Below are 25,247 nucleotides of genomic sequence, written 5' to 3'. Positions count from 1 at the left end.
TGGGGCAGTGTTTCCTTGCCTCCTCCCCCGAGACTATCTTGCTGTTAATGGCCCATCATTGTCCTGCCGCCTGACTCAGAGATAACTCCCTCCGAACTATCTTCTGTTAATGAGCTTAATCAACTCTTGGCCTCATGACTCATTACCCCATTGTGAGATGCTCCACCCAGAGGGAGGAGCCAAGCATCCCATCGTGGATATAATCTGAGGCTGAACACCAGAGACACGGGCTTCCCACTGGATTTCCAGGGGACAGGAGCTACACAGCCACCACTGGACTTTCTGAGGAAGAGCAGACTGTTTCACTACAGGATCACTGCTTCAGAGGACTGCAGCCACCATTCTACCAGACTGCTACCACCACCCTGCCTAACAGGGTGTCAGGTTGTACCTTGACTCTGTCAGTTTGACAGTGTTTTCTTTTACCTTTTTTTTTCCTTTTCTTTAATTTCCATTAAATTGTTATTCTGACTTGGTGCCTCCCACTGGTTTGTTTTCAAACTAGTACAGAGATTTCTATTGGTCCCCAGTTAAGCCATCCCCATTGTAACACCTCTCTTTATAAGAGGTTCCCTGGAGCTGCTCGAGGCTTGTCTGCTGGGAGTTGCCTCCAATAAACTTGGATTATCCCGTGTGGCAAGCCTCCTTGCTACTTTTGATCCTCTCCCTCGTCGGGACTGCTGACAGCTGCTGTGCCTGGAGCTTCAGCTCCCGTGGGCAGAGCTGAGCTCCTGAGGAGCAGCTTTAAAGCCAAGAGCCTCCAGCTGCTCCGCGCTCCTGTCGCACACCACAGGAGCTAGCCTGGGCAGTGGTCAGTGGCGGTCATTGCGACAGCCAGCCTTAGCATCCATCTCAGATCCAGGACAAATTTATGCCCCAGATCCTTTCCACGCTCCACACAACAGGACCAAGGAGCAGGAGTGTCATGGTGCTCCACCCTTGGATCTTTACTAACACTAGAAGGAACAATTTGCTGTGTAGTGATTTCAGACAAGCTGCTCTAAGTGACATTTCTGGCCTTTTGCTCTTTGGTGCACATCCCTTTATATACATAAGCCAACTTTGTTTGAGCCAGTTGTTCTTTGACAGGTCACCAGCACCTTTGTCATCCTTCTGAGGAGGAAGTAGGCACAGGAACTCTCATCAATGCCGTGCTCCCTTCCAGGAGGCTGCAAAGTCAGTGCTCCTGCAAGCAGGTGACAGATGTCATGACTTGTGCAGCAGCATGACGGATGCCTAAATGCTGATCCCAGCTGGATACTGGTGTTAAATGGAGTTACTGGTGTGGAGGTTCTGGAGAGCCTCAGATGCCCAGTGGACACACGGGTAAAGGGGCAGGCTCGTTCTGGCGGTGTGAGACACTGGGAGGGTCAGCCCTTGGGCACAGCAGGGTCTGCATCCACCTTGCTCTGTGCAAAGCCAATCTGCAGGGAGCTAAATCCACTTTCAGAGGGGATTAAAGACTTCATTAACCCATGGGTAAATGCAGGGGATGAATTTCATTGCAGGAGCACAGCATGCCATTTTGAAAAAGGAAAGTTAAGTCAAATGTAATCCTGGTATAGTTAAGCTGAAAGAAAAGTACCGGAGCCCAGCTGACGCATTTAAACCTTGAAGGTGTGAATTGGACAGGCTTTGTAGAAGGGTGTAACAGTCTCTGAAGGCCAGCTGAGCCTAAAAAGCTTTCATGTCTATGCTTCATTCTTCAGAGCCTTCACAGTTACAGACCTGCCCCTTTTGCAAAACACACAAAATTACTAAAACATACATGACAACAATTTGCATGCAGATCTCAGCAGTGCTTATCTTTCCCTTATCTTTCTCTGATTTGCATGTCTCTGATTTCTTCATTAGACACATTCTTCTAAGTAACTGAATAGAATCAGTAAATTAATAGACACAAGCTTTCTGTGTTTTGCTCAATTAATAATTGTTAAAACTCTAGATACCCCAAATTTTCTTTGTATTGTCAAGCTTGATTAACTGTAGTTGCAACAAAAAATGGCAATTACATGATATATTCATGGTATGCATAATTATGTACTTTAGCTTATTCCTCATAAATATCTAATAACATACTCAATACATTAAATATTAATAGTAGTCTACATACTTAACCCATATTTTTTAAATGAGCTTGTTCCCAGGGGCATGTGATACTCTGCTAGTGTCATATGGGACAGGCTAGGAGGAAATCATACATAAAGGTAATTTTTCAAACAGTGCAGATGCAGTTTTCTCTCTGAACTTTCTTTTGTGTGTTTGCGTCTCAAAAATACTGAATACATGTATTAATGGAACTTGAACAGAGGTCCTTAAAGGGAGCACGACAAAAAGTCTAGAGATAGGTATCTCAAGTGTCAAAAAGGTCTCAGCACAGTAGAACAAAATATCTGGCTCCAATATATCGTGGATTTGGAGTTCACTTTTTAATTCTCTTTTTTGGCTTCTGCCCGAGGACTTACAGCCAGAAGTAAGGGAAGCAAGAAGTACAGGGAAAGGGTGAGAATCTTCCATCTGGCCATTAGCAGCCAAGTATCTTGTGTTAGCCATAGAGCAGCAGCAGAACTGCTTCAGTATCTCCTGTTGTTTATTTGCCATATTAAGTCTTGTATGTTCAGTGACCTTCATGCTTTTGCCAGTTTCTATTAGGATAAAGTATATAAAAATAAATAAAACCCTGTTTCAGTCTGTGGTGATGGTGGGTAAAAATTAGATCACTAAGGAAGTTTAGAGACTTTGAAAGGGTAAAAATCAAATTCTCCAGCAGAAAGTGAAGATGTGATTTGGCAGCTGCATCATGAGAGAGATCTGGGGATCCCGGGCTAAGGCTGAATCCCGAGTGGAGTTTATTAACATGGCTGTCAGGGGGAAGGTACAGGAGTTGGCCATTTTGAGAAGGATCTCAGTTAAAATGTGGAAGAGAAACAGAAGCAGACGGTTTTCTAACTGCTTGTGAAGAGAGTCCAGAGACTTTTGCTCCTCTGTTTACCCCAGAGCAGCACAGGCGGGGAAAAAAATGGGGGGGAAAATGCCCCTGTGGTGCCTAGAAAAACTATAGAGATGGGGTTTATTGCAGGGAGGGGTTTAGGTCTGCATGCAGGTACTGTGATCTCTGAAATAGTTTGGTCTCATTTGTCCTGCTTGCAACACCTTTCCAGCCATCAGATCTTCTGTTTCAAGGCAATTTTTATTCTGCCAGTGACAGTTCACATCTACATCACTCCCTGCGGAAGGAAGGAGTTTATACAAAATTCATAAAGTATTCACATGGATTCTCTTTCATATTACTCGAGCTGGATGCAGGCCTGTGAATGCTGATCAGAGAATAAAAGCAGGTCACAGTCTTTACCAGAGGCATGCACACTGACATTTCAGAGGTGTCTTTTTTTCATTATTTCAAATGTTTGCTCGTGTGTAGAATTCAAGAGTGAAGCATTTCATGCTGAATACCAGCACAGTTTTCTACTATCTTTAACATCACCTTTCTTGCATCTCCATTGCTCAATGATAGAGTTGTCTGAGATGCAAGTACATCTGCACAGATCCATTTGCCCCCTGGCATACTATAAAATGGAAATGCTCTTTCTCTCCTCTCTACTGAATTATTTGTGCTTGCCCTTAACCATATCACTCCCTGCCACTAGATTCAAACACTCTTTAAGTATATTTCCTCAGGTGATGATGGCCAACGAGTTCAAGTGTGGTGTTCAGGAGCACAGTGGGAGAAGACCCGCCTCACCATGGTGCTAGACAGCTGCTGAGGGTGTGTGCTTGACTGGATTCCCTGTGCAATGGGAATGGGAAAATATCTCACAGTCCTAGGGGAACAGAAAGACAAAAACATCTGAATAGGCTTCGCTGCTCAGATTTAGTTTAGAAGTCAACTAAGACAGAGAAGGAGATCAAAGAGAAAATCTAGAGCTGTCATCGTTGTCCTGGGAGAATCAACATAATTCAGAGGTCAGGGAACGACAAATTTCCTTTGTGTTTTTATTTGTCTACCAGCGTGCCCACAACAGAATCCTGTGTTTCATGACATCTCAGGATTGCAATACAGGACCCGTTTTTCCACTGATATGAAATTATACCAATTAGCTTATATAACTTGGTAATCTGACTGAGATCCTTATTTTTTTGGAGACCTGCTTCAAGTTTAAGTAACAGAAAACAAATATGATGCTATACATTTCATTTTAATGTAATATGACATACTCTTAGATGATTTCATGACAACAGAAGGTTTGAATTGATTTTCGGACATCCTGGTTCCTCAGAAAGAAACTGATGTAGAGGTGAAACAAAAGAAGGAAAAGTATGAAAAGTAATTTCATATCTTGAATTTATGTGGAACAAGTGAGGAGCTCCCAGCTATTTCTGACATGCAGCCCACCTCAGTAAAGGTTGTGTAAAACACAGCCATCAGTTACCAAGAGGGGTGAAAGTCCCTGGGCCACCAGCTGCAGAGTGAAGCTTCTCCATCTGTCTACGGCCTTCCAAGTACACATTCCACTGTCAGCCTTCCGCCTCTCAAGACAAAGGCTAGCACAAACTGTCTACTATCCACAGGGAAGTAAACAGGACCCCTCAGAATGGCTACAGGAATTGGTATCTTCTGCAGAGGATAGTCCCAAATTCCTAGCTAGTCGGGATATACGGAGAGAGCTTGTAGTTAATTATGCTGAGCTGTCCACAATGCTCTGCTCAGGCTTGCTGGACTTGCAGAAAAACACTTTCCTGCAGGGCTGATGGCAGAGAGCGCTGTCATACATGGGCCAGGATCATCCTAGCTAGAGCTGCTTGGGAGGATGCCATTGCTGAAGCTGTGAAATCAATGCAAAAGTGGTCTGTGGCTTCCTTATGCTTAACTATCACTGGCAGCCATCTGAACCTGGAGTGCTAACAGATCTAATCCTGAAACAAAACCACTCCAGGAAGAGATCATGAAAGAACCATCAGCTTCTTCCATCTTCTCCTGTATCCTTCTTGCCCTGGCTGATTTCATGACTTGAGCTACATTTACATCTCTTTACATTTACATTTACATTTATCAATTTATGGAAGTGGGACATGAGGAGTTGAAGGAAGAGGAACAAGGAATCATCCTTTTTTGTCCTAAGTAATTGCAGCTCAAGCTGGCCATAATCTACAACTTTTGGCAGAAACAGAAGTAAAAAACCAAACCCACAACCTAAATCCAGCTAACTGTTGAAGAAGAAAAAAAAAAAAAGATACCAGCCAGAAATTCAGGAGCCTATAGTACAAAATACTGGTGTGGTTTGTGACTGAAGAACACAAGACAAAACTCTGATTTGGAGCAGATCCACAGTGCATGCACCAGAGGAGACTCTTTGTCTCACAGATTTTGGCAGATGGCTGTTGGGAGTTGCCTAACATACACATGACAAAGCTGTGGTGACATCCAGGTGCAGGCCTGCCTTCTGCTGAAAGGGTTCCAGTGGAGTACACAGCTTGCACTGTGAAGCACAAAGGGTTGTAAATTCCCCAGCTGTTCATACAGCCTGTCATTACAGAGTCGTAGGGTCAAAGGTATGTTTGCTCTTGGTGCTGGTTATCATCTGGAGATTCACACTGATACCACGGTACAACCTTCCTTGATGCAGGAGTGCTGCTGTTGCTGAGGCCACCACCAGCATGGTCTCCTGCAGATGACTGCTGGACTTGAGCAGCTTGGGAGAAGCAAAGGATTCCTTCAAGCAGACCCTCATCCCAGCCTCAGCCAGCCTTGCTCTCTGCCAGCACTCAACACTGACACAAAGAAATTACAGTAGTGAAAATTTCCTACATGACTGCCATTTGGTGAGCTGAAATCAGACCAGGAAGCAAAATACCTCACACTGAGTTAAATTATATATGGAAGACTTCTCAGCTGTGTGGGTAACGACATCTGACTGTCCCCAGTGCCACTACCTATTGTATATTCCTGGGCTGCTTGCACAAAAGCAAGAAGTGGAGCACTGAAAGACTGTCTATATCATAATAATGAGCTATTGATTAATGAGTCATTTAATACATATAATTGTACAATATCTAGTAACAGAAAAGTCTCGAGCTATTCATGAGTCCCCTTTCCTGAGAAAGGAAGGATATACCGTTTCAGTGAGTAACCTGGAGAGAGAATTTGAGATAACATTACTACTATATCAATATCTTAGGAAATGCAGCCTCTGAGGGGATACATTATACTGTTATAAAATACTCTTTGCTGTGTTTTCACCACACAGGGGTGATGTGCTCCGTGGGCTACCTGATAGCTACGGCATAAGAAGGGCTTGTCACCTTCCACCTCTCCGTTTGGAACAGAACTGGGAGGTGGAGCAGTGGGCTGTCCCCCACCCCCAGGTCTTGGAGGCAGCTGGGACCTTTGGGTTTGGGGAAGTTTGACTCCAAAATAGGAAGGAATGAGCCAGATGCTGGCTGAAGTGAACTCCAGTTCCTCTACCAGAAGCAAGCTGTATATAAGGCTTGGAGTGGGGACAGGCATGGAGCAGAAATGTGATGTCTGCCATGCCTCAAACACCATTACCCAGCCATCCTGTGGAACCCCGTTGCCCACAGTGTCTGGGTGCAGTGCCTCACCTGATAACTGGTCTTCCTGCCTGGTGTCAACATTTCAGTGGGACTGAGGGTTGCCTTCATCAAGCAGAGGAGAGTACATGAGTGGCTGGGACCAGTTTTTCTGCCACAGATGTATACAGGCATGTTGTATCCATCTCATCCCTAGAGGGATGAAGAAAAAGAAATGATAGGAAGATTTCCTCCTGTTTGAGTTACCCCACAAACATACCACCACTCAAGTGCAAACACATGAAGCAGATCATACATGCAATTATGTACATTAGTAGGTGTTCTCTGTTTAGACACAATTTTTCATCTAAACAACAGCTTAGAATTCAAGAAAACCAGATGGAGCCTGGGAACAAATGTATCATGCTGTTCCTCAGCATACATCCACTACAAGCTGTGCTTTGAAAAGAGGCATGCCCACCTTGGGTGTTGCCCTGGTGGACATGCACCAGCATCAGCCCAGTCCCATGGCTCAGTGACTGATACAGTACCACCCACATTTGACGAGACCACCAGTAGGTATAACTTTGTCAGCTTTAACAGGCTCTCGCCGCTGCAGCATCTGAGCAGACGAGGTGCTCCTGGGCACCTCCAGGTGCCTGGCAGTCCTGCCACGACCCTGCAGGATGAGAGGTTTTCACGAGCATCCTGTGTCCCGTGAGTGGGTGGGCGGGCAGAGCGTCTGTCGCGCCAGGACGGCCCTCCCTCGGAGCGCACCGGGAGCGGGGCCGCGGGCGCGACGGGAGCGCAGGGCTGGCGTGATCCCGCCGGGAGCGCGCGGCATGGAGGGGGCCGCGGATAGCGCCCGGTTCGGCTACATCTTGGAGCTGCTGAAGCGGGACAAGGTAGGCACGGCGCCGGGACGGCACCCCCGGGACACGGCGGGGCGGGGAGGCAGCCCCGCGGGGAGAGACGGCTCCCTTCGCAAATGGTTTGTCGGGCTCCTTTAGGGGAACCTGCGGGCAGGAACGGCTCGTCTTTACCGCTAACGTACACTGGAGATTCGATTCTTATTTGCCGCGCACTTCCGAGGCTACGAGGTGAAAAAGTTAAAAAGCTAATTTCTCTGCGAAGTGTCCCTCAGCCCAGCACAGCTGGGCGGGCGCCTGTGGCCCTTGCAGCCCTGCTCCTGCTCCGTGTGCTGCGGAATGCCCCGCTCCAGCGCGCCGGGATGCGCCCTGCCGCTAGCCACCGGCTGCGGGCAGCGCTGGAGAGGGAAGTGTCTCCCCCAGGAACTGATTCAGAGTTGGCAAGTATTTTGAGGAAAACTTGCGTGCGCGCTTCGTAGAGAAAAAAAAAAAAAAAAGGGAAACTCAACTTCTTGTGCTGTTGAGCTACTGATACCTATGAAAACCAGGTAGCATCAAAGATTCAGATGTTGTGTTTTTCCGAAAAAATGAAACAGCCACAATATTTTTAAACTTAAAAATAAGTGTGGCAAATAATGGTGCTATTGGAAATATTGTTTGTTCCAGACTCATCCGGATGACTTTCCCGCATATCTCCAAAGGCTGCCTTCACAACCAGCTCTTTGGATGCATCTTTTTACCCCTCCCTCTCCTCCACTCCCTCTTCTAAAAGTTCTGGAAGAACCTTTAGAGCAGGTGAGTGAGGAGTTTCCTGGGTGATTTTCTGCTTCTCCTTGCTTAGGAGTAATCATGCCGGGGCTTTAAAGGAAAATTCACTGTTGTTCTGTCCATTTTATACAACAAACAAAATCATAAAGTGTTTCAGGCCAGAAACTCCTTCTGGCTGGGATGTCCCTGCAATGGGGTGTTACATCCATCCCTTATCCCACAGTTAAGCAGTTGATCTGACACCCTCTGCAAGAGCATATGGCTTGTGCAGAGCTGGCACAGTACTGTGAAATATGCGTGTTTATTACAAACAGTGCTGTTGTTTATACATAGACAGTGACACTGCCAAGTCCCATCATCACAGATGCTTGATGTACATGAGGAAAAGGGGAGCAGCATCAGTTGTGTGACTGCCACAGACTTTCCACAGTGGTGATCACTGCTCTACAGCGCCCAGCTCCGAGACCTCTTGCTCTCCACATTTTCCTTTTGCATTTTTTTGAACCTTCAGACCAGGGTTTTAGATTACAGCCTCTTTGTAATTTATTGATGTTATCCAGCAGCTTGGAGGTGTTTTGCTGGGATAATTAAACTGCTTTCTCAGATGACATAAATCATGCCAGCAAAAGGACTCTTCTGCAAGGTAAACTGTATTTGCTTGGGGTCAGGGTATTGCTGCTTAGAGGTTCCAGCACTCCAGTTTTGCCTTTCCCATTTCCCCCCATCAATAAAGCTTTTGCAATAAAGCCTGGAAGCATTAACATTCTCTGAGTTAACTGCCAAGCATCTGGCTTTCACTGAACAAAGAACTATTAGAAAATCAGGATGCAATAAGAATACTTGACACTTGCACACTCAGCTCTCAATATGTAGGGTCCCTGCAAGTACGATGCATCAGCCCTTGGACCCTGGGCACATGACCCCTTTTGGCAAGCATGCTGTTTTTCCACTTAGCTGACAACCTCCATCAGACCTCTCAAACAGGGCAAATCATTATATATCACTTTTCCCCGGGGGAATGTCACTTCAAAAACCTGTTATCTCTTTTAATGATCTGTACTCATTATTCTCCTGTGACTCCCCTTCACACACACAACTTGCACATCATACCTAGAACAGAAAGATGCATGTAGCACTTTCAGTTCCAATAAGACAGTCCTTGTGTAACCCATATATCCACAACATCTGTTTAGGCTCACTACAATACTCTCTGAGATATTCTGGGCCTCCATGGCACCTGTCACAAATGTCACAGCAGCATCTGAGAATTCCAAAATACCCGAGAGACAGATTAACAACTAACTGCATTTTTTATCAGAGGCACTGGCACAGGAGATTGTATGACCTTCTTTCAGGATTCTGAAATCTCAGTTCAAACCACAGCAAGGACACTCGTTTGTCTCAAAATGATATATTATTCCAGAACCAGTCTCAGGCTTCTTCCCTGTAAGTTTACTTTTGCAGTAGTCAAAACACACACATTCCTACCCCAGTAATTCACCCAAACTCCAGTTCAAACTGTTTTACTTGCATAGGTGTTTTTTGAAATGCGTATGATTCTCTTGTAGTATTAACTTCAAAGAATTTTTAAATGCTGTAAAGAAACAATCATATCTGATGGGCTAAACAATACCAATACTTGCCATCTGTTTCAAAAAACCATTTTTGAGCATTCTTCTCTAAGCAGAATAAAATCAATAAGCTGATATAAATCAATGTGAGTCTCAGAGGGAAGCTAACAACACCAACACTGTCCCTGTGGCCCCCTTATTTAATTGAAATAGGGATCTTGGCATGCTCTATTTTTTAATCAAGGCCCTGACCCTCTCTTTTTTCCCTCACTTGTTTGCTTTGTTTTACCATCTATTCCTACACTCCACATATTTTGCAGAAACCAAGAGTTTGTGGTTCATAAGGATCAGCTTTTAAAGCTATTCTGCAGAAAAAAACATTTAGAGAAATAGATATTACTGAAAACAAGCCCCAAACCCCATATGATATGAACATGAGAAGTATATAAAAGTAATTTTAAGAGCATTTCAGGTTCTGCATGCTCTCCACCTGGAACCTGCAGGGGGACACTGATTTCTGTCCCTGTCTTCTGCTTGATCTCATGTAATGACTAATGTAAAATTCTCTTGTAGTAGCACTTTAGCTTTTGTCCACGTGACAGTGAGGGATAGAGCTATACAGGGCTTCAAACCAAAATCACAATGAGGAGCTGGAGAGGGGAAATGCAGCATTTAGTCATGTCTGTGGTGGCTGGCAGGTGACTCTGGGCTGCCTGACTCAGCCGAACTGGAGCTCTGCTCCTCACACTAAAGAAGATAAGGCTTTACATATTTCTTGCTTATGTGCAGAAAACTGCTTCTTTGGGGTTGGGGTCCCTAAGAGGAGAATAGTCCTCTAAGAACAATTTTCTTCCATTTGCAGAGTATTCAAAAGCATGCCATGTGTATATTGCGAGGGGCATTTGCACAAAGAAGTTACTCTGGTTGAAAGAGTATGTAAAAGTAACTTGGAGTTCAGTGTCAGGTAACAGCATTAAGTTAGGTACTATAGAGAGGTCTGAGTTTGAAATCGAGCAGTCAAGAGCAGTTAAAATCCAATTTGCCTGTCTTTGCAGCTTTTACGCAGTTACTTGGCTGGGTTAGCCAGCCTGTGTGACAGAGGTGTGTTTCCACATCTTAGACATGTCCTCATCACTCCAGCAGTGGTTTCCCTGAAGCACCTAGCAGCACATGGGATGTGACACGGCAAGGGTGAGCTGCCAGCTTTGTCCTCTGTGACAGGGGTATCTACAGCCTGAAGCGAAGGAGAGAAGGCTCCGCATGTGTTCCACATGTACTGTACTATTTTTTGTGTCATATCTTTATGGTGTCAGAAACTGAGCCTGTGACTGATTTTCTTGCAAACATGATTTAAAAATTTTGTTTTATGTAAATTGTTTCTATTCTAAATCCTTTTTAAAACAACCTTACATCTTCTTTCTGCTAAACAGTAATCATTTCTTTAGAGGTAGGACTCTCTCCTAATTCAGAGCTGGAAGATATTTTGATTTGAGTGTCACGTATTTTTGTGAAACTTTTTCATTTTAATTCTTTCATTTGCTGGCTAGTGATTACAATGTATGGAAGGAAAGAGCAAAGTCCTCTATGTGGGCTATTGCCTGTAGCTGCTCCTTGGATTCTCTGCTGCTTTTCAGGTGTCCTGGAACTGAAGCAGAGTATTTGTACATGTGGCTATAAGCTAAAAAGTAAAGATACACTGAGCCAATTCAGCACATTTTGAGACATGCTATCTACAAATCCTACCCAAATCTGATTGCAGACCCAATACTCTGGCAGTTCAGTGAATGTAGTCTTTATTGACTCAGCACTCAGCAGTGGCATGTGGGATCTTCCGAACTTGTCCAGTCCAGCTGATCAGGTTATGGGATCTGTTTGTAAACCCCTCCAGCCTTGAGGATTATGGGCCTGTAGCACACCTCTGCAGAGAAGACAAACAACTCTGAACCAAGGGATTAGGGACTGATATTTTTGTTTTATGACGAGATCCTCAAGCCATAGTTACGTTCATTTTGAAACACCCAAGGCCTGCAGATCTGTGATGGCTCTTCAGGGTCACACAGTTGAAGGGCAACCATTGTGAAGAAAAAGTTGAGCCTCTCTTCCTGAGCCAAAACAGGCACATTTCTCTCAGGCAGCATAAATTCCTGCCTTATTGCTGAGGGGACAGTATATCTTTCAGCCTGCATGACTGGGAAAATCCTGTTGATAGAAGTCATCTTCATTAGGTTCAATTTTCAGGACTAAGTAGAGAAGCAAATTGCAGCACTGGCAATTTAGAGAGAGCAGGATGTGGGCTAACACCCCTCTGAATTCATCCTGGAAGAAAACACATTGCGCAGGGAGAAAAGTGTCTGTGTGATAGCTCAGTCCCCACATCAGTCATACTAGCTCAGGAAAAAGTCTGTTTTCATCCTGCATATCTCCAGTGTGATGCATTGGCTCTAATACTGTCAGTCAGATGAAGGCAGACCAGCAGGAAACTGACTCAGTCTCAAGCCATGGTTGCAAAAGCAGCATGAAAATAAATGTCTTGAAAAGCTTTGGTCTGAAGACCTACTGAAAGCAGAAGAGGTGTTGGCAGAACTGTCCTGGTGCTTTGGGACAGTCTCATGTTTTTTCATGCAGTAGGACTGCAGCTGCACTGTTTAACAAGTGTAGGATTTTTACAGCTTGTTGGAAAGCAGTGCTGCATCCTTCTTGAAACTATATAGATAGTTAATGCAAATGAGCACCTGGAAGATTTCTGCGTATCAATTATTGAATTAATAGGCACATTTAACCTGAGGTAAGGGGGAAATAGGATGGCAACACCCACCCATCCCAATTTCTGTCTTCTTCTGCTGTCTTGGGAGTGCAGGCCATGCTGTAACTCCTAGTCAGACCCTGTCTGCTGAAGTGAATTTTGAAGGATGTGTAGAACTACTTAGACCCTACCCAGGTATTACTCCATGCAAAAGGAGGGCCTTGTGAGCAGAATGATGCACGTCTTTGGCTGGAAACAAAGCAGAAGGGTAGGTCTGACTTCTGTAGTCATGCTGATCTTGTTGACCCCATTTTCGGAAGCTAAGGACAGGAGCCTTTTCTGACACTGGTTTGTGCTCTTACCTTTTTAATGTATCAGTCATTCCTAGCTGTTGCTTTTTCCTCCCAGTACCTAAAGCTAATGAGAATTTTGGCACTGCAAATTTAGTAGTCCTGGGCTGAGGGAGGATCAAAAGGCTAGTAAAAAGGTATGTGTGCAGAAGAGGGAGTTTTGCTCTTTGGAGACCTTCAAGGACATTTTCTTCCATGTAACATCTTAATGTGCTGGAGGTGGTAATTAAAATCTTGCTCTAAAGTACTCTGAAGCCAGAGCAAACAGGTACACAAACAAGATAATACCTTAATGAACTAGTAAGGGATTGAACAAAGAATCATTCACAAGTCCTGGCAGTAACAGTAGTTGGCACTGTGGTCCATGTGAAGAATGCAGGAGGACAGGGGAAAATGTGTGCTCCAGGTTTGTCTGCACTAGCAACACCCACCTGCTCCTGTCATCTACACCTCTGCCATGAAGTGCAGAATCATTTTCCTTGCTGTGCCACCAAAGACAAAATTTCTTCCCACTGTTTCAAAGGCAGCTGTAGAGCTGTGTTGGGTTGACCCTGAGTTGATGGACAGTCTTTAAGACCAATTACGCTTCTCACAATTTACATATTTAAACCGCACAGAAAGGCGGGACTGCCCCTTTGGGTCGGAGCTCGCCTGCTGGAAGGTGGGGGGGCTCCGAGCCTCCCGGCCCCGCCGGGCCGGGGCCACTGCCCCTTTCCCCCTTTCTCAGCACCACGGCACGGACCCTGGGTCGCTGGGGGGGACTGTCCCAGAGCCGCAGGCAGCTAAAACCAGCCATGGACTGCCACAGCTAAACCCATCCAGCGCGGCTTCTGGGGACAGGCGGGTCCCTCTCCTCTCCATGCGGAGCCGGCGGAGCCAGCGGGAGCCGGCAGAGCCTCCTGTCTGCAGCCAGCACACTCCGTGCTGAACTGAAGAGGACACCGTGCAGCCAGCAGCACAGAGGGAGCGAGGCTTTCCCCACCGTAAAGCCCGAACAAGAACACCCTTCAACATGGCGGTTTCAGAGTCAGAGAGAAAGAGAAGTGAGTCACGTGGGACGGAGCTGGAAATGGCGACGGGAGAGAAGAGGGCGGTGCCGCGATTCTGGCGCGCAGCTTAAAAGAAACCTTCTTGCATGCCGTGGTAAGAAACCGTAATACCACAAACTGTTTGTCTCTTTAATCCATTTGAAGAACATGGGGGGATGGAGTATCCTCGTGTGCCTATGAAGTTTGTGAAGAGTGCCTATGTCAGGCTATATAGAAGTAGTGAGAGGCTGTTAGAGACTTGTGGCGAAGAAAAGCCTCTGTGTGCAGGCCAAAATAACTTATCCTTAAAAAGATGAATAACCCCATGTGATGGCCCATGTTTTGTAGTATGAAAGAACTGTGAAATTCTTCATGAGAGAGATGTTCTACACACAGCAGACTGTTTGTTTCCGGGCGGGTGTGCTGTTGGTGGCAGTTTGGGAACCACGTGCAACTGAAGGAAAACCTTTTCTTCCTTAAGCATAAGAGAAAAGACTTTTCAAGAACTGCAACACTGACTAACATCCCATGTTCTGTTATCCCTTGTGTGAGCTGGATAAAAGGAGAGAAGTGCTGGAAAAGGGGGGGGGGGGGGAATTTACTTTAATTTTGTTTTGTTGTTTTCTCTTTACTTTTAATTCTGTTAGTAATAAAGCTCTTTCATTGTACTGCAACTGTTTAAGGTTTGTGCCTGCTTTGCTTTTCTCCTAATTCTTATCTCACAGAAGAAAAATAAGTAAATAATGGATATTTTGAATCAAAACCACTACATTTAATTGGTGTTTCCGCCCGGTTTCGAACTCAACCCGCTACATCAATGGTGGAGAATGCGGGCAATTAATGAGCGCTGTGAGATGAAGATTAATTAGGAGAAAATAATAAGCAGAGCAAGTAGAAAGTTATAACATTAAGTAGAATAATAGAAGAAATTTGCTTTGTAGTAGTGGTAAAAATTCTAGGGGTGGAGGTTTATGTAATTTGTTTTCTTTTAGCTCTGGTTTTGCTATTTTAAGTAACTTTTGGATATGTAAATTTTAAGAAGCGAGGGGTGGAATGTGTTGGGTTGACCCTGAGTTGATGGACAGTCTTTAAGACCAATTACGCTTCTCACAATTTACATATTTAAACCGCACAGAAAGGCGGGACTTCCCCTTTTGGTCGGAGCTCGCCTGCTGGAAGGTGGGGGGGGGGCTCCGAGCCTCCCGGCCCCGCTGGGCCGGGCCGGGGCCACTGCCCCTTTCCCCCTTTCTCAGCACCACGGCACGGACCCTGGGTCGCTGGGGGGGACTGTCCCAGAGCCGCAGGCAGCTAAAACCAGCCATGGACTGCTCACAGCTAAACCCATCCAGCGTGGCTTCTGGGAACAGGCGGGTCCCTCTCCTCTCCATGCGGAGCCGGCGGAGCCAGCGGGAGCCGGCAGAGCCTCCTGTCTGCAGCCAGCACACTCCGTGCTGAACTGAAGAGGACACCGTGCAGCCAGCAGCACAGAGGGAGCGAGGCTTTCCCCACCGTAAAGCCCGAACAAGAACACCCTTCAACGTGGAGGCTTCAGAGTCAGAGAGAAAGAGAAGTGAGTCACGTGGGACGGAGCTGGAAATGGCGACAGGAGAGAAGAGGGCGGTGCCGCGATTCTGGCGCGCAGCTTAAAAGAAACCTTCTTGCATGCCGTGGTAAGAAACCGTAATACCACAAACTGTTTGTCTCTTTAATCCATTTGAAGAACATGGGGGGATGGAGTATCCTCGTGTGCCTATGAAGTTTGTGAAGAGTGCCTATGTCAGGCTATATAGAAGTAGTGAGAGGCTGTTAGAGACTTGTGGCGAAGAAAAGCCTCTGTGTGCAGGCCAAAATAACTTATCCTTAAAAAGATGAATAACCCCATGTGATGGCCCATGTTTTGTAGTATGAAAGAACTGTGAAATTCTTCATGGGAGAGATGTTCTACACACAGCAGACTGTTTGTTTCCGGGCGGGTGTGCTGTTGGTGGCAGTTTGGGAACCACGTGCAACTGAAGGAAAACCTTTTCTTCCTTAAGCATAAGAGAAAAGACTTTTCAAGAACTGCAACACTGACTAACATCCCATGTTCTGTTATCCCTTGTGTGAGCTGGATAAAAGGAGAGAAGTGCTGGAAAAGGGGGGGGGGGGAATTTACTTTAATTTTGTTTTGTTGTTTTCTCTTTACTTTTAATTCTGTTAGTAATAAAGCTCTTTCATTGTACTGCAACTGTTTAAGGTTTGTGCCTGCTTTGCTTTTCTCCTAATTCTTATCTCACAGAAGAAAAATAAGTAAATAATGGATATTTTGAATCAAAACCACTACAAGAGCCAAGGGGTCTTTGTTCCAGTCTGAGGCTGATAGCTTATTTGTTGGCCCTGGCTCAACCACAGTCCAGTGTCATGGTGGGTAGTGTGCTAGTGAAGACAAGTGCTTATTAAAAGCTGCCTGCCTGTAATGTCATGAAATCTGGGAATAGTAGAGATGGTTAAGAGATAATATACTTATTCAGAGGCTTGCAAATCAAAACATATTCAAAACATAGTTGGAAGGCTGACAACACATGACCTTACCAACCTGTTCTCCCCCCTGCCCAGGTGAGTGACATGTTTCAGTTTGAATACACATACTGTACATTTACTGGCACTATCAAGCACAGTACTCTGTATTTTTATGAGATTGGTTACTAAAGTAAATGTTAAATAATATCTTTGTAAGTGTTCTGTAGAAAATTCTTTGTTGTACTGGACATGTAAAAAATCACCTCTGTCTTCATGATTTCTGAGGGTAAATTTCCATTCAAGTTTCATATCCAGGCCACTGGAACCCAGGTGTAAATAATGCCCAAGTAAGACATTTCAACTATGTTTGTTTTATTGACTCATACGGAAAGTAGTTTTGAGGGGAAAAGGGAACTTTTTGTCCTGATGTTTTTCTTCAAATAGGCAAGTAGGTCAAATTTAGGATTTGTGAAACAGACAACGTTTCATCATTCGCATAACCCAGGCTTCATGTACTTTAATTAAGTGAATCTCCTTCAGCTGTGTAATGTGAGGACAGTGTATGCTTTCACTCCAAGCTTGCTAACTGGTGTTTTTTCTCCCTTAGCCTAGTGCTTTGTTAACTATTGCTACTGCAATGGTTGTGTCTGCACCCTTGCTAAAACCTGAGGATGCTGGAAATTTAAAAGTATTTTTGTGTGTTCTGGTGGATGGTGGAAGGAGTATTTGCTACCCCTTTTCCAAGAGAAACATGGTGTAAGGGGAGGGTAGGAGGTGCTGGCTGTCATAACCACTTCCTCACCTCTTTTTCATCCTAGCTGCCACAAAAGCTGCCTGGTGCACACCTCCTGCACGATATTGGAGAACTCACAGCAGTCAGGCAAAGTCCCCAGTGACTAGAAAAGGGGAAACAACATGCCAATTTTTAACAAAGGGATGAAGGAATGTCTGGAGAATTACAGATTTGTGAGCCTTATTCAAGGCTTCAGTAAGGGCAAATTGTGCTTCACCAAACTGATCACCTTCTGTGATGGGGTGGCTGCAACAGTTGACACAGGAAGACCAAGAGATGACTTCTGTAAGGCCTTTGACATGGTCCCACATGACATCCTTATCTCCAAATTGGAGAGACATGGATTTGATGGATGGAGTATTCAGCAGATAAGGAATTGGCCAGAGAGTTGTGGTCAATGGCTCTGTGTCCAGGTGAAGGCCGGTGATGAGTGGTGTCCCTCAGGGGTCTCTCTTGGGACTGGTGTTTTTCAGTATCTTTAAAAATGATGTGGACAGCGAGATCCAGGGCCCTCAGCAAATCTGCAGATGGCACAAATCTGAGCAGTGCAGCTGGACACACCAGAAGGAAGGGATGCCATCCAGGGAGACCTGGACAAACCTGAGAACTGGGCCCATGAGAACATCACGAAGTTCAGCAAGTGCAAGGAGCTGCACCTGGGTTGGAGCAATTCCAGATGTGAGTACAGACTGGGAGAAGTCATTGAGAGCAGCCCTGAGGAGAAGGACTTGGGGTTTCTCATGGATGAAAAGCTGGATATGAGCCAACAGTGTGCACTTGCAGCCAATTGTATCCTGGGTTGCATCAAAAGAAGTGTGGCCAGCAGCTTTTGTGACACCTCACCTGGAGTACTGCATCCAGCTCTGCAATTCTCAGCAAAAGACAGACACAGACCTGTTGGAGTGAGCCCAAAAGAGAGCTACAAAAGTGATCAGAGGGCTATAGCACCTCTCCTGTGAAAACAGGCTGAGAGAGTTGGGACTGTTGAGCATGGAGAAGAGAAGGTTCCATGGAGACCTTACTGTGGCCTTTCAGTACTTAAAGGGGACTTAACAAAAAAGAGGGAGAGGAGTTTTAAAATGGCCAGGTAGTATAAAAAGGGGAATTAGTTTAAACTTAAAGAGGGCAGGTTTATATTGAATATTAGGAAGAAATTCTTCACTGAGAGGGTGGTGAGACACTGGCACAGGTTGCCCAGAGAAGCTGTGGATGTTCCATCCCTGGAGCAAGGCCAGGCTGAATGGGGGCTTGAGCAATCTGGTCTCATGGAAGGTGTCCCTGGCCACAGTAGGGGGATTGGAATTAGATGTTTAGGATGACATAAGACAATCTTAAGCTGTGTTGGGGGAAATTTAAGTTGGACATAGGAAAGAATTTCTTCAAAGCCCAGGGAGGTGGTGGAAGTATTTAAGGAAAGACTGGGTGCAGCACTTAGTGCCAAGGTCCAGTTGACAATATCGCTCTAGGACATAGATTGGACTCGAAGGTCTCAGAGGTCTTTTCCAACCTGATTGATTCTGTGATTCTGTCATCTTCAACATCCCTTCCAACCCAAACCGTTCAACAATTCAGCGATTTTCTGTCATGGGTACCACGGGAGGTGATCAATTGCAGGGTCTGAGCGCGAAAGCACTCAATACTGCCGGCCGCCGGGACGGGCGGTGTTTCCGGTAACGCTTGGCGAGAAAAAGGACCGAGACAATAGCAGCGAAAGAGCCGGCGTCCCGCGGGGCGCGGCGCGGCGGGGGCAGCTGGACAGCTCCGCTGTGCGGCTGCTGCCGCGGGCGCGCACGCCCCGCCCCGCCCGCGCTGCCCCGCGCCCGCCCGCCCGCCCGCCCGCCCGCCCGCTCGCCCTCTCGCTCGCCCTCTCGCTCGCCATTTTGCGCCGGGCGCCGCCGCGGGCGCTGCACCGTCCGCGTCCCGGCCGCCCGCCCGGGCTGACGGCGCCCCGGCGCAGGAGGAGGAGGTGGCGGAGGAGGCGGCGGGATGGAGAACGATCGGCTGGAGAGCCCGGTGAGCACGGGGGAACCGGCGGGGCGGGGTGCGTCGTCCCTCCGCTTGTGATGCGGGGGGCTATAGGGTGTCTGCCTGCCTGCTTGCCTGCCTGCCTGCCTGTCTGTCTGTCTGTCCCCCCGGTGTGCGCCGACAGGTTCGTCCGTGCCCGGCCCGTAGTGCAGCCGGGACGGCGGGCAGGGCTCGCAGGGAGCTCCGACGGGTGCGGTGCGCGCAGGGGAAGCGCTCCCGGAGGGCGCCGGGCGGAGCGGGCGCTGCGCTGCCGCCGCCGCTGCCTGCGCCCCCCCGACACTGGTGCTCGGCGGGGCGCGGTGCCAGGGGCGGCCGCGGGGGTCACGGAATTACTGAACAGCCGCACCGATCCACAGGCGGCTTTTTGTGCGACAGATACAAGACGTAAATAAACGTATAAATAAATAAATAAATAAATAAATAAATAATGTTTCTGACTCGAAACTATTACTCTAATGAATTCAAGACAGTTGCAGCCCTTAAACGTGAATTATACGTCAAGAAAGCCTGTTGTTTAACCAGTCTGACACTTAATTTCTTTTTCCCCCCTTCCTCTTCGTAAGCCAGCGAGCAAGCTAAACATATGGACTCCTATTGTTAAGAAGTATGGTTGCATTCGTTTCACTAGGTCCTTGAGTGGAATTAAGACTACTCCCCTCCTTTCCTCCCCTGCAATGCAGACATGACCTAAAGATGAACTGAGTTTGCCTAGTGGCAATGCTCACTTCAGTTGAAATGAATGGTGTCAGTGCTTTCATAAATGTTAATTGAGATTTGTTTTAGTCAGAGAAGTGCCTCAAACCAGATAAAACTGTGTGCATTTATTCTACAGAGCTGGGGTTTGGTGACATAGAGCAGTGCCATAACTCTTGGTGGCTTGTGTTTTCCTGCGCTTACACTTGTTTCTCCCTCTTTCTATCATGAAGGTTGCCATTAAGGGTATTGAAAGAGAGCTTATCTGCCCAGCATGCAAGGAATTGTTTACCCATCCACTGATCCTTCCCTGCCAGCACAATGTCTGTCACAAATGTGTGAAAGAAATACTTTTTGCGTTTGAAGACGCCTTTGCTGATGGAGGCTCTGAATCCTCTAATCAGAGTAGCCCTCGAATTAGAATCTCTGCTTCTAGCATGGACAGAATTGACAGGATTAATAGATCAGGTATGTATCAGAATTTGTGCATGTTTTCCTGATTTTATTATTAGACTGGCTTGAGCTGAATGGTATCTGCATTGGTAAAATGTCTTCCTGGTACTCCTGATACAGTTACAGAGATGACTTAGGGATAGTGCTACTCTTGTTCATTTTGTGTCAAGAACAATGGGAATACTTTTAAGGACAATGCACTCTGTTTCATCTATAATAAATGTCTTTGTGGCATTTTGTAAATCTTTATAACCATTGTGTTTGTTTATTTCTGTATTTCATTTACATGGAGATGCAATAGCATCATGTTCAGTAGCGTGTAGATGTAGATTTTGGCAATTTTCATTGCCTGTCAGTGATTTGCTCTGGTTTCAACCAGCCCCAGTGCAGTAGTTCTGACTTCCTTCTGAGCCTGTGCAGACTTTGCAAGTTAGAGTTTTGTCCTGCCCACTTCATTATGCATACAGTAAATAATTATCCATTGGTTATGATTATTGCATGATTGCAGATTTGAAGGACTGATGACTATAAGCAGACAGCCCTAACAGCCTCCTTCATTGTGGTCTGCTCGAAGGTTTAAGGAGTGCTTAGCTGTAGGACTCCTCATGCTCTTTGTGGTATCATGCTAGGAAGATTCTTGCAGTCAGTGTAATCCACGGATGAGTTGATCTGCTTTTATACAGATGCATTGAAAGTGATTTGTGCATGCTTTACTTCTTAAAAGATACCTCATCTTGGCTTTAGGCTTTCTTCTGACGTAATTATCCACTTTAAAACCACATTCCCCCGTGCTCTGGAAGAGCTACTAACAAGACAAACTCTAAAGCTCTCTCTTACATTTTGTCTTACTAAAGTTCATCCTTCCCAGTTTTCACAGATCAAATGTGCAAACAACTGGTGAATTGTTAGTACTGGTACTCTTTCAAATGAGTCTGATAAGCAAAAAACCACCAGTTTTTGGTACTCCCCCTGCCACCACCACCCTGTCCTGAGATACATGTACACAAGTTGTTGCAGGAGTTGTAATCTTTAAATCCACTGGAGTCTGCCACCATCTCAGCAAACTGATTGGAATATATCTCCTCATCTGACCTGCTAGTAGAGAGGTGATTGCTTTCCTAAAGACCTGTTTGATGAGTAGCAAGAGAAAGTTGAGACTTGGAAATAATGAGCTTCCCCCCTCTTACCTCAAAGAGCATTGGGCAGATGCACATCACAGGAAAATTATCATCTCAGACAGTTCAAATTTGCAGAATGAAAAGCATATGGAAATGGCAGCATTAAAGAATAAATTTGTAAATTCAGGTTGTACTGTCTTTGCTTCTAATGTAACAGGCGTTGTAGCTCCATTGCTATATCAAGTGTGAGATTTGCTCTCAGACAGTTTGGTGCCAGCAGTGGTCGCCAGCTTGCAATTTACATTTGCACAGTTGTTGTCTTGCATCTGGAGTACTCATATTGTGCATTGCCTTGCTAAATTGGGTTTGTGATCTGTAGGGGAATTTGCAAGAAAACAGCTCTGTAAGAGAGAAAATGCTAAGAAAATATCCAAAGTAGGGTCTCACATGCATAACAAAAGCCTACTAGAACTTCTGGGAGGCTCGTGTAGGGCATGTCAGTGTCACATTTCAAAAGGCATATGACACCTTCCCACTATGGTTTTTTTTGGTTTTTTTTTCCCCCACTTAAGGAATCCCTGATGTCTCCATAAGGAATATAATCTATTTTAAATGGGTTTGGCATTTAAATTCTTGGTATGCCAGAAGGAGCTGGTCGGTATTTGGTCCTGTTCTGTATTTGTTGTGCACACACAGCTTGCATTTACAAGTACAATTTATCTTAATGTAAAAAGGACAGAGCTCATTGAAATGGAGTATATGTGCTGCTTAAAATCCAGTGTGTTGGTTTAAAAATACTCCTCTTTATATTGTATTTAAAATCATTTTTAATTAAAAAAATGATGCGGTATATAACATGAAAATGAAGGCTATTTCTCATTGTTGTTCCATTACCTTTAATGTTACTGTAATTACAGTGTTGGTGTAATTCAAGTGTGTAATGTGGTTATGTTGACACTTGTGAGAATGTTGGAAATATCTCTCCCTGTCCCCCTCCCCCCAATGCCTTCTTTCTCCCTTTTCCTGTTCTGCTTAAATATTACAGTTGTTTGATATGCTAGGAAATTAAACATTCTTGCCTTTCAACCCTGCAGGAGTTTAACAGCCACAGGAGAGAAAGGAGTTGATGCTTTTCATTTGAACCATTGTAAACCAATGGTATATCTCATTTCTTGATGTCTAAACAGCTCTCTGTTCATTGTTTGCAGCCTCACAGAGGAGGTCTTTTGGGTGCAGAGGTAGAAATGCTTCACTTCTTGTGTTGGCTAGAGATAGTCTAGCATTTAGATCTCGAGTTAACTATTGTTGGTTAGCGTATAGCTTTTTGTCAGTGGTCAAGTCCACAAAAAGGCTTTTGCAGTGAGCAAAGGTACAGCAAAGAAGTTCTGTAAGGACAGCTTTTCATTCTGTGCAAGACTGATTTAAAGGTCAACTGGACTGGAATTCAGTTAAGGGTTGGATTAGATTTTTTTCCTTGTGTGTGTACACGACTGAATATATATTGGTGGGTGCAAAAATGCAGAACCCCAGCAACCACCACACCACCTCCTCCACCCCCTGCTTTTTAATTTTCAGGAGTTTACATGCTTATGTTTCAGTGCAACTGCTGTCTTACTGGTAATGAAGAGTGATTATTGGATTGATCTTCCTAATGTTTACACGTCATGTTTAGCCATCACTTTTTAAAGGAATGTAATATTGGTTCTTCATTGTATCTAAGCCTGCTTCATTTGATGAAGAACAGATTGAAATTTACACCATGTTGGTATGAGTAGGTAGATCTGAATCTCACAGTTTATCACAGCACATGAATATGTGAGGAAAACGAAACATTTTGCATTTACAGACTTGTAATATTTGGTGTGTCTAATGACACAATCAGATTGAAGGATGGTCAGTGTTTTAATTATATCTCATTTCCAAAATTGAAAAGCTCAGTCACTGTGTGGACTTTTTAAATACTGATTTCTTATTTTTTTATGTAACGGTCGGTCAAAAATGAGAGAAAAAGTCCCCAAATTCCTTGTTGCCACAGTATTGGCAGACACATGAGCAATCCATAGGAATATAGGTGTCCTTCAAGAAAGATGTGAACTGAGCTAAACACAAATCTGAATTTCACACTCAGTGGAGGACAAAGCAGCTGATCGGAAGAGGGAGTTTAAATTGCCTCAGTTGAAGGCTGAATGTGTCACAAAACAGAGATACCACACGGTACTGTCAGACCTCTTGGAAAGCTGTCCGTATCTGTTCTTTTGGCAGAAAGCACTTTCAATTTGTGAAAAACTAAAGTGTCTGAAAGTAACATTTGAGCTCTGCTGGCTTCTCTCATGAGGCCTTTCCCCTCTCTGTGCTTCCTCTCCCTTTCTCTTCCCCTTCCCTCTTTATCCCTTCCCCTTGCTAACCCTATCCCCTTCCCCCTAAAAGTCCATACAAAAGCATCACCTGAGATATGGGGTGGCAATATATATTTATATTTTAAAAAACCCCCAACCTTTCAAGAGAATCCAGTTGACTTTTAAATCTTTTTTTTTTAAACTTTCACACATTTAATGTCCGTGTCTTCCGCAACCATAAAATTCTGGTAATACTGTTTACTTGGAAAACACAACTTTATCTTTAAGATGTCTTATCCCTTTGCAAACCATTCACTGCAGCTTGGACTTTTCAACATTTTAAGTGTTGGTACCTCTCCTTGGGAAGATGACATTTAAACATTGTCTTTAAAGGACATACTTAAGATTGCTCTTCGACCCAAGTCATTGCAATCTGTATGGTAATATTTCTGAGTCTGAGCATGAGTGTATGTTGTGATAATTTTTTGTAACTGATTGAGCAACTTACTGTAAGTGGAGCAATCAGTTTACAAATCACAGTGGAAAATTTCATGTGATGATTTCTAATATTTCACAAAATACATATTTGCCTGTTGTAAACTGAATTGGCAAAGGAAAGAGAATGTGGGTAGGACCTAAGTTTCCCTGAGCTGCACGTCTATATATGTCTACAAAATCCAGGGGTTTGGTGCTCTGTTTTTTTTGTGTGTGCTTTTTCTTTGTTAGGATCTTTTTTGTGTATAACCAGAATTCAGTTTTAGCAAACTGGACACAAGACAGATAGAAAGACAGTGTCCAAAGTAATTCGTTACTTCATCACTTCATTCTTCTTAAAATACGAGTGTAGAAATCCTTTAAGCAGAAAGCAAACTAGAGTGTTCATATTTTAACACTCTCTAGGCAGAAAGAGAATGTGTTTCCTTACTTTTGACTGTCAAAGTGGCAGAACACTCCAAGAAGGTTTGCAAATAAATTTCCAAGATTTAAAATAGGAAAAAAACCCCAACCTAGACTCTCGAAGTGCTGTCAATGAAAAGGGATGAGACATCTGAAGGTGTGCAGGACTTCCTTGATACTGGATTGCTTTCCGTAAACAATGTCACCAGTCTTTGCAGAGCATCGCTCATGATGACAGTCTCATTTTGGTCCACCATGGGCAGAATGAAAGGCCTCCATTGGGATGGATATGAGTTTCAGATTGTATTTTTAAACTTGACCACTGCACCATGTTTTTTTTTTTCCTTGTTATCTTGCTTTGTCATTATTTGCTCTCTGCTGTAGCCTACTACTTGTAGGCAGTCGTGATATGTGCCACACTGTATGATTATTTTCTTAGTTTCAGCAAATGTATGTATTCTAGATCACTTTTTATAGCTACTGTCTGCATGGCACTGCATGTGAAGTCATATTTTTGTCTAAGACATAGTAGAAGTCTATGTAGAAGATTTCTCTGTGTTGACGTGTGCAGTGCTG

At 44.8% G+C, this 25,247-nt stretch overlaps 1 protein-coding gene across 3 annotated transcripts in view; it reads left to right on the top strand.

The window, feature by feature from the left end:
- The first annotated feature begins 7,315 nt into the window (after positions 1-7,315).
- The window catches only part of TRIM36 (tripartite motif containing 36), a 33,216-nt gene continuing 15,284 nt past the window's right edge, over positions 7,316-25,247 (top strand). Inside the window, exons 1-3 of one of the 3 annotated variants that reach the window (XM_032096832.1) lie at positions 7,318-7,433; positions 20,101-20,335; positions 22,647-22,676. In XM_032096832.1, coding sequence (XP_031952723.1) covers positions 7,371-7,433; positions 20,101-20,335; positions 22,647-22,676 — 328 coding nt within the window. In that variant the 5' untranslated portion in view covers positions 7,318-7,370. Of the gene's footprint in view, positions 7,434-19,069; positions 19,163-20,100; positions 20,336-22,646; positions 22,677-25,247 lie in introns of those variants that run through there. The other 2 variants (XM_032096834.1, XM_032096833.1) reach the window with 2 other exon arrangements.

This window comes from Corvus moneduloides, chromosome Z (genome assembly GCF_009650955.1).
Source record: "Corvus moneduloides isolate bCorMon1 chromosome Z, bCorMon1.pri, whole genome shotgun sequence".
Taxonomy (NCBI): domain Eukaryota; kingdom Metazoa; phylum Chordata; class Aves; order Passeriformes; family Corvidae; genus Corvus; species Corvus moneduloides.
Note: the sequence above shows the minus strand (reverse complement) of the source record. Positions and strands in the feature narration are given on the sequence as shown.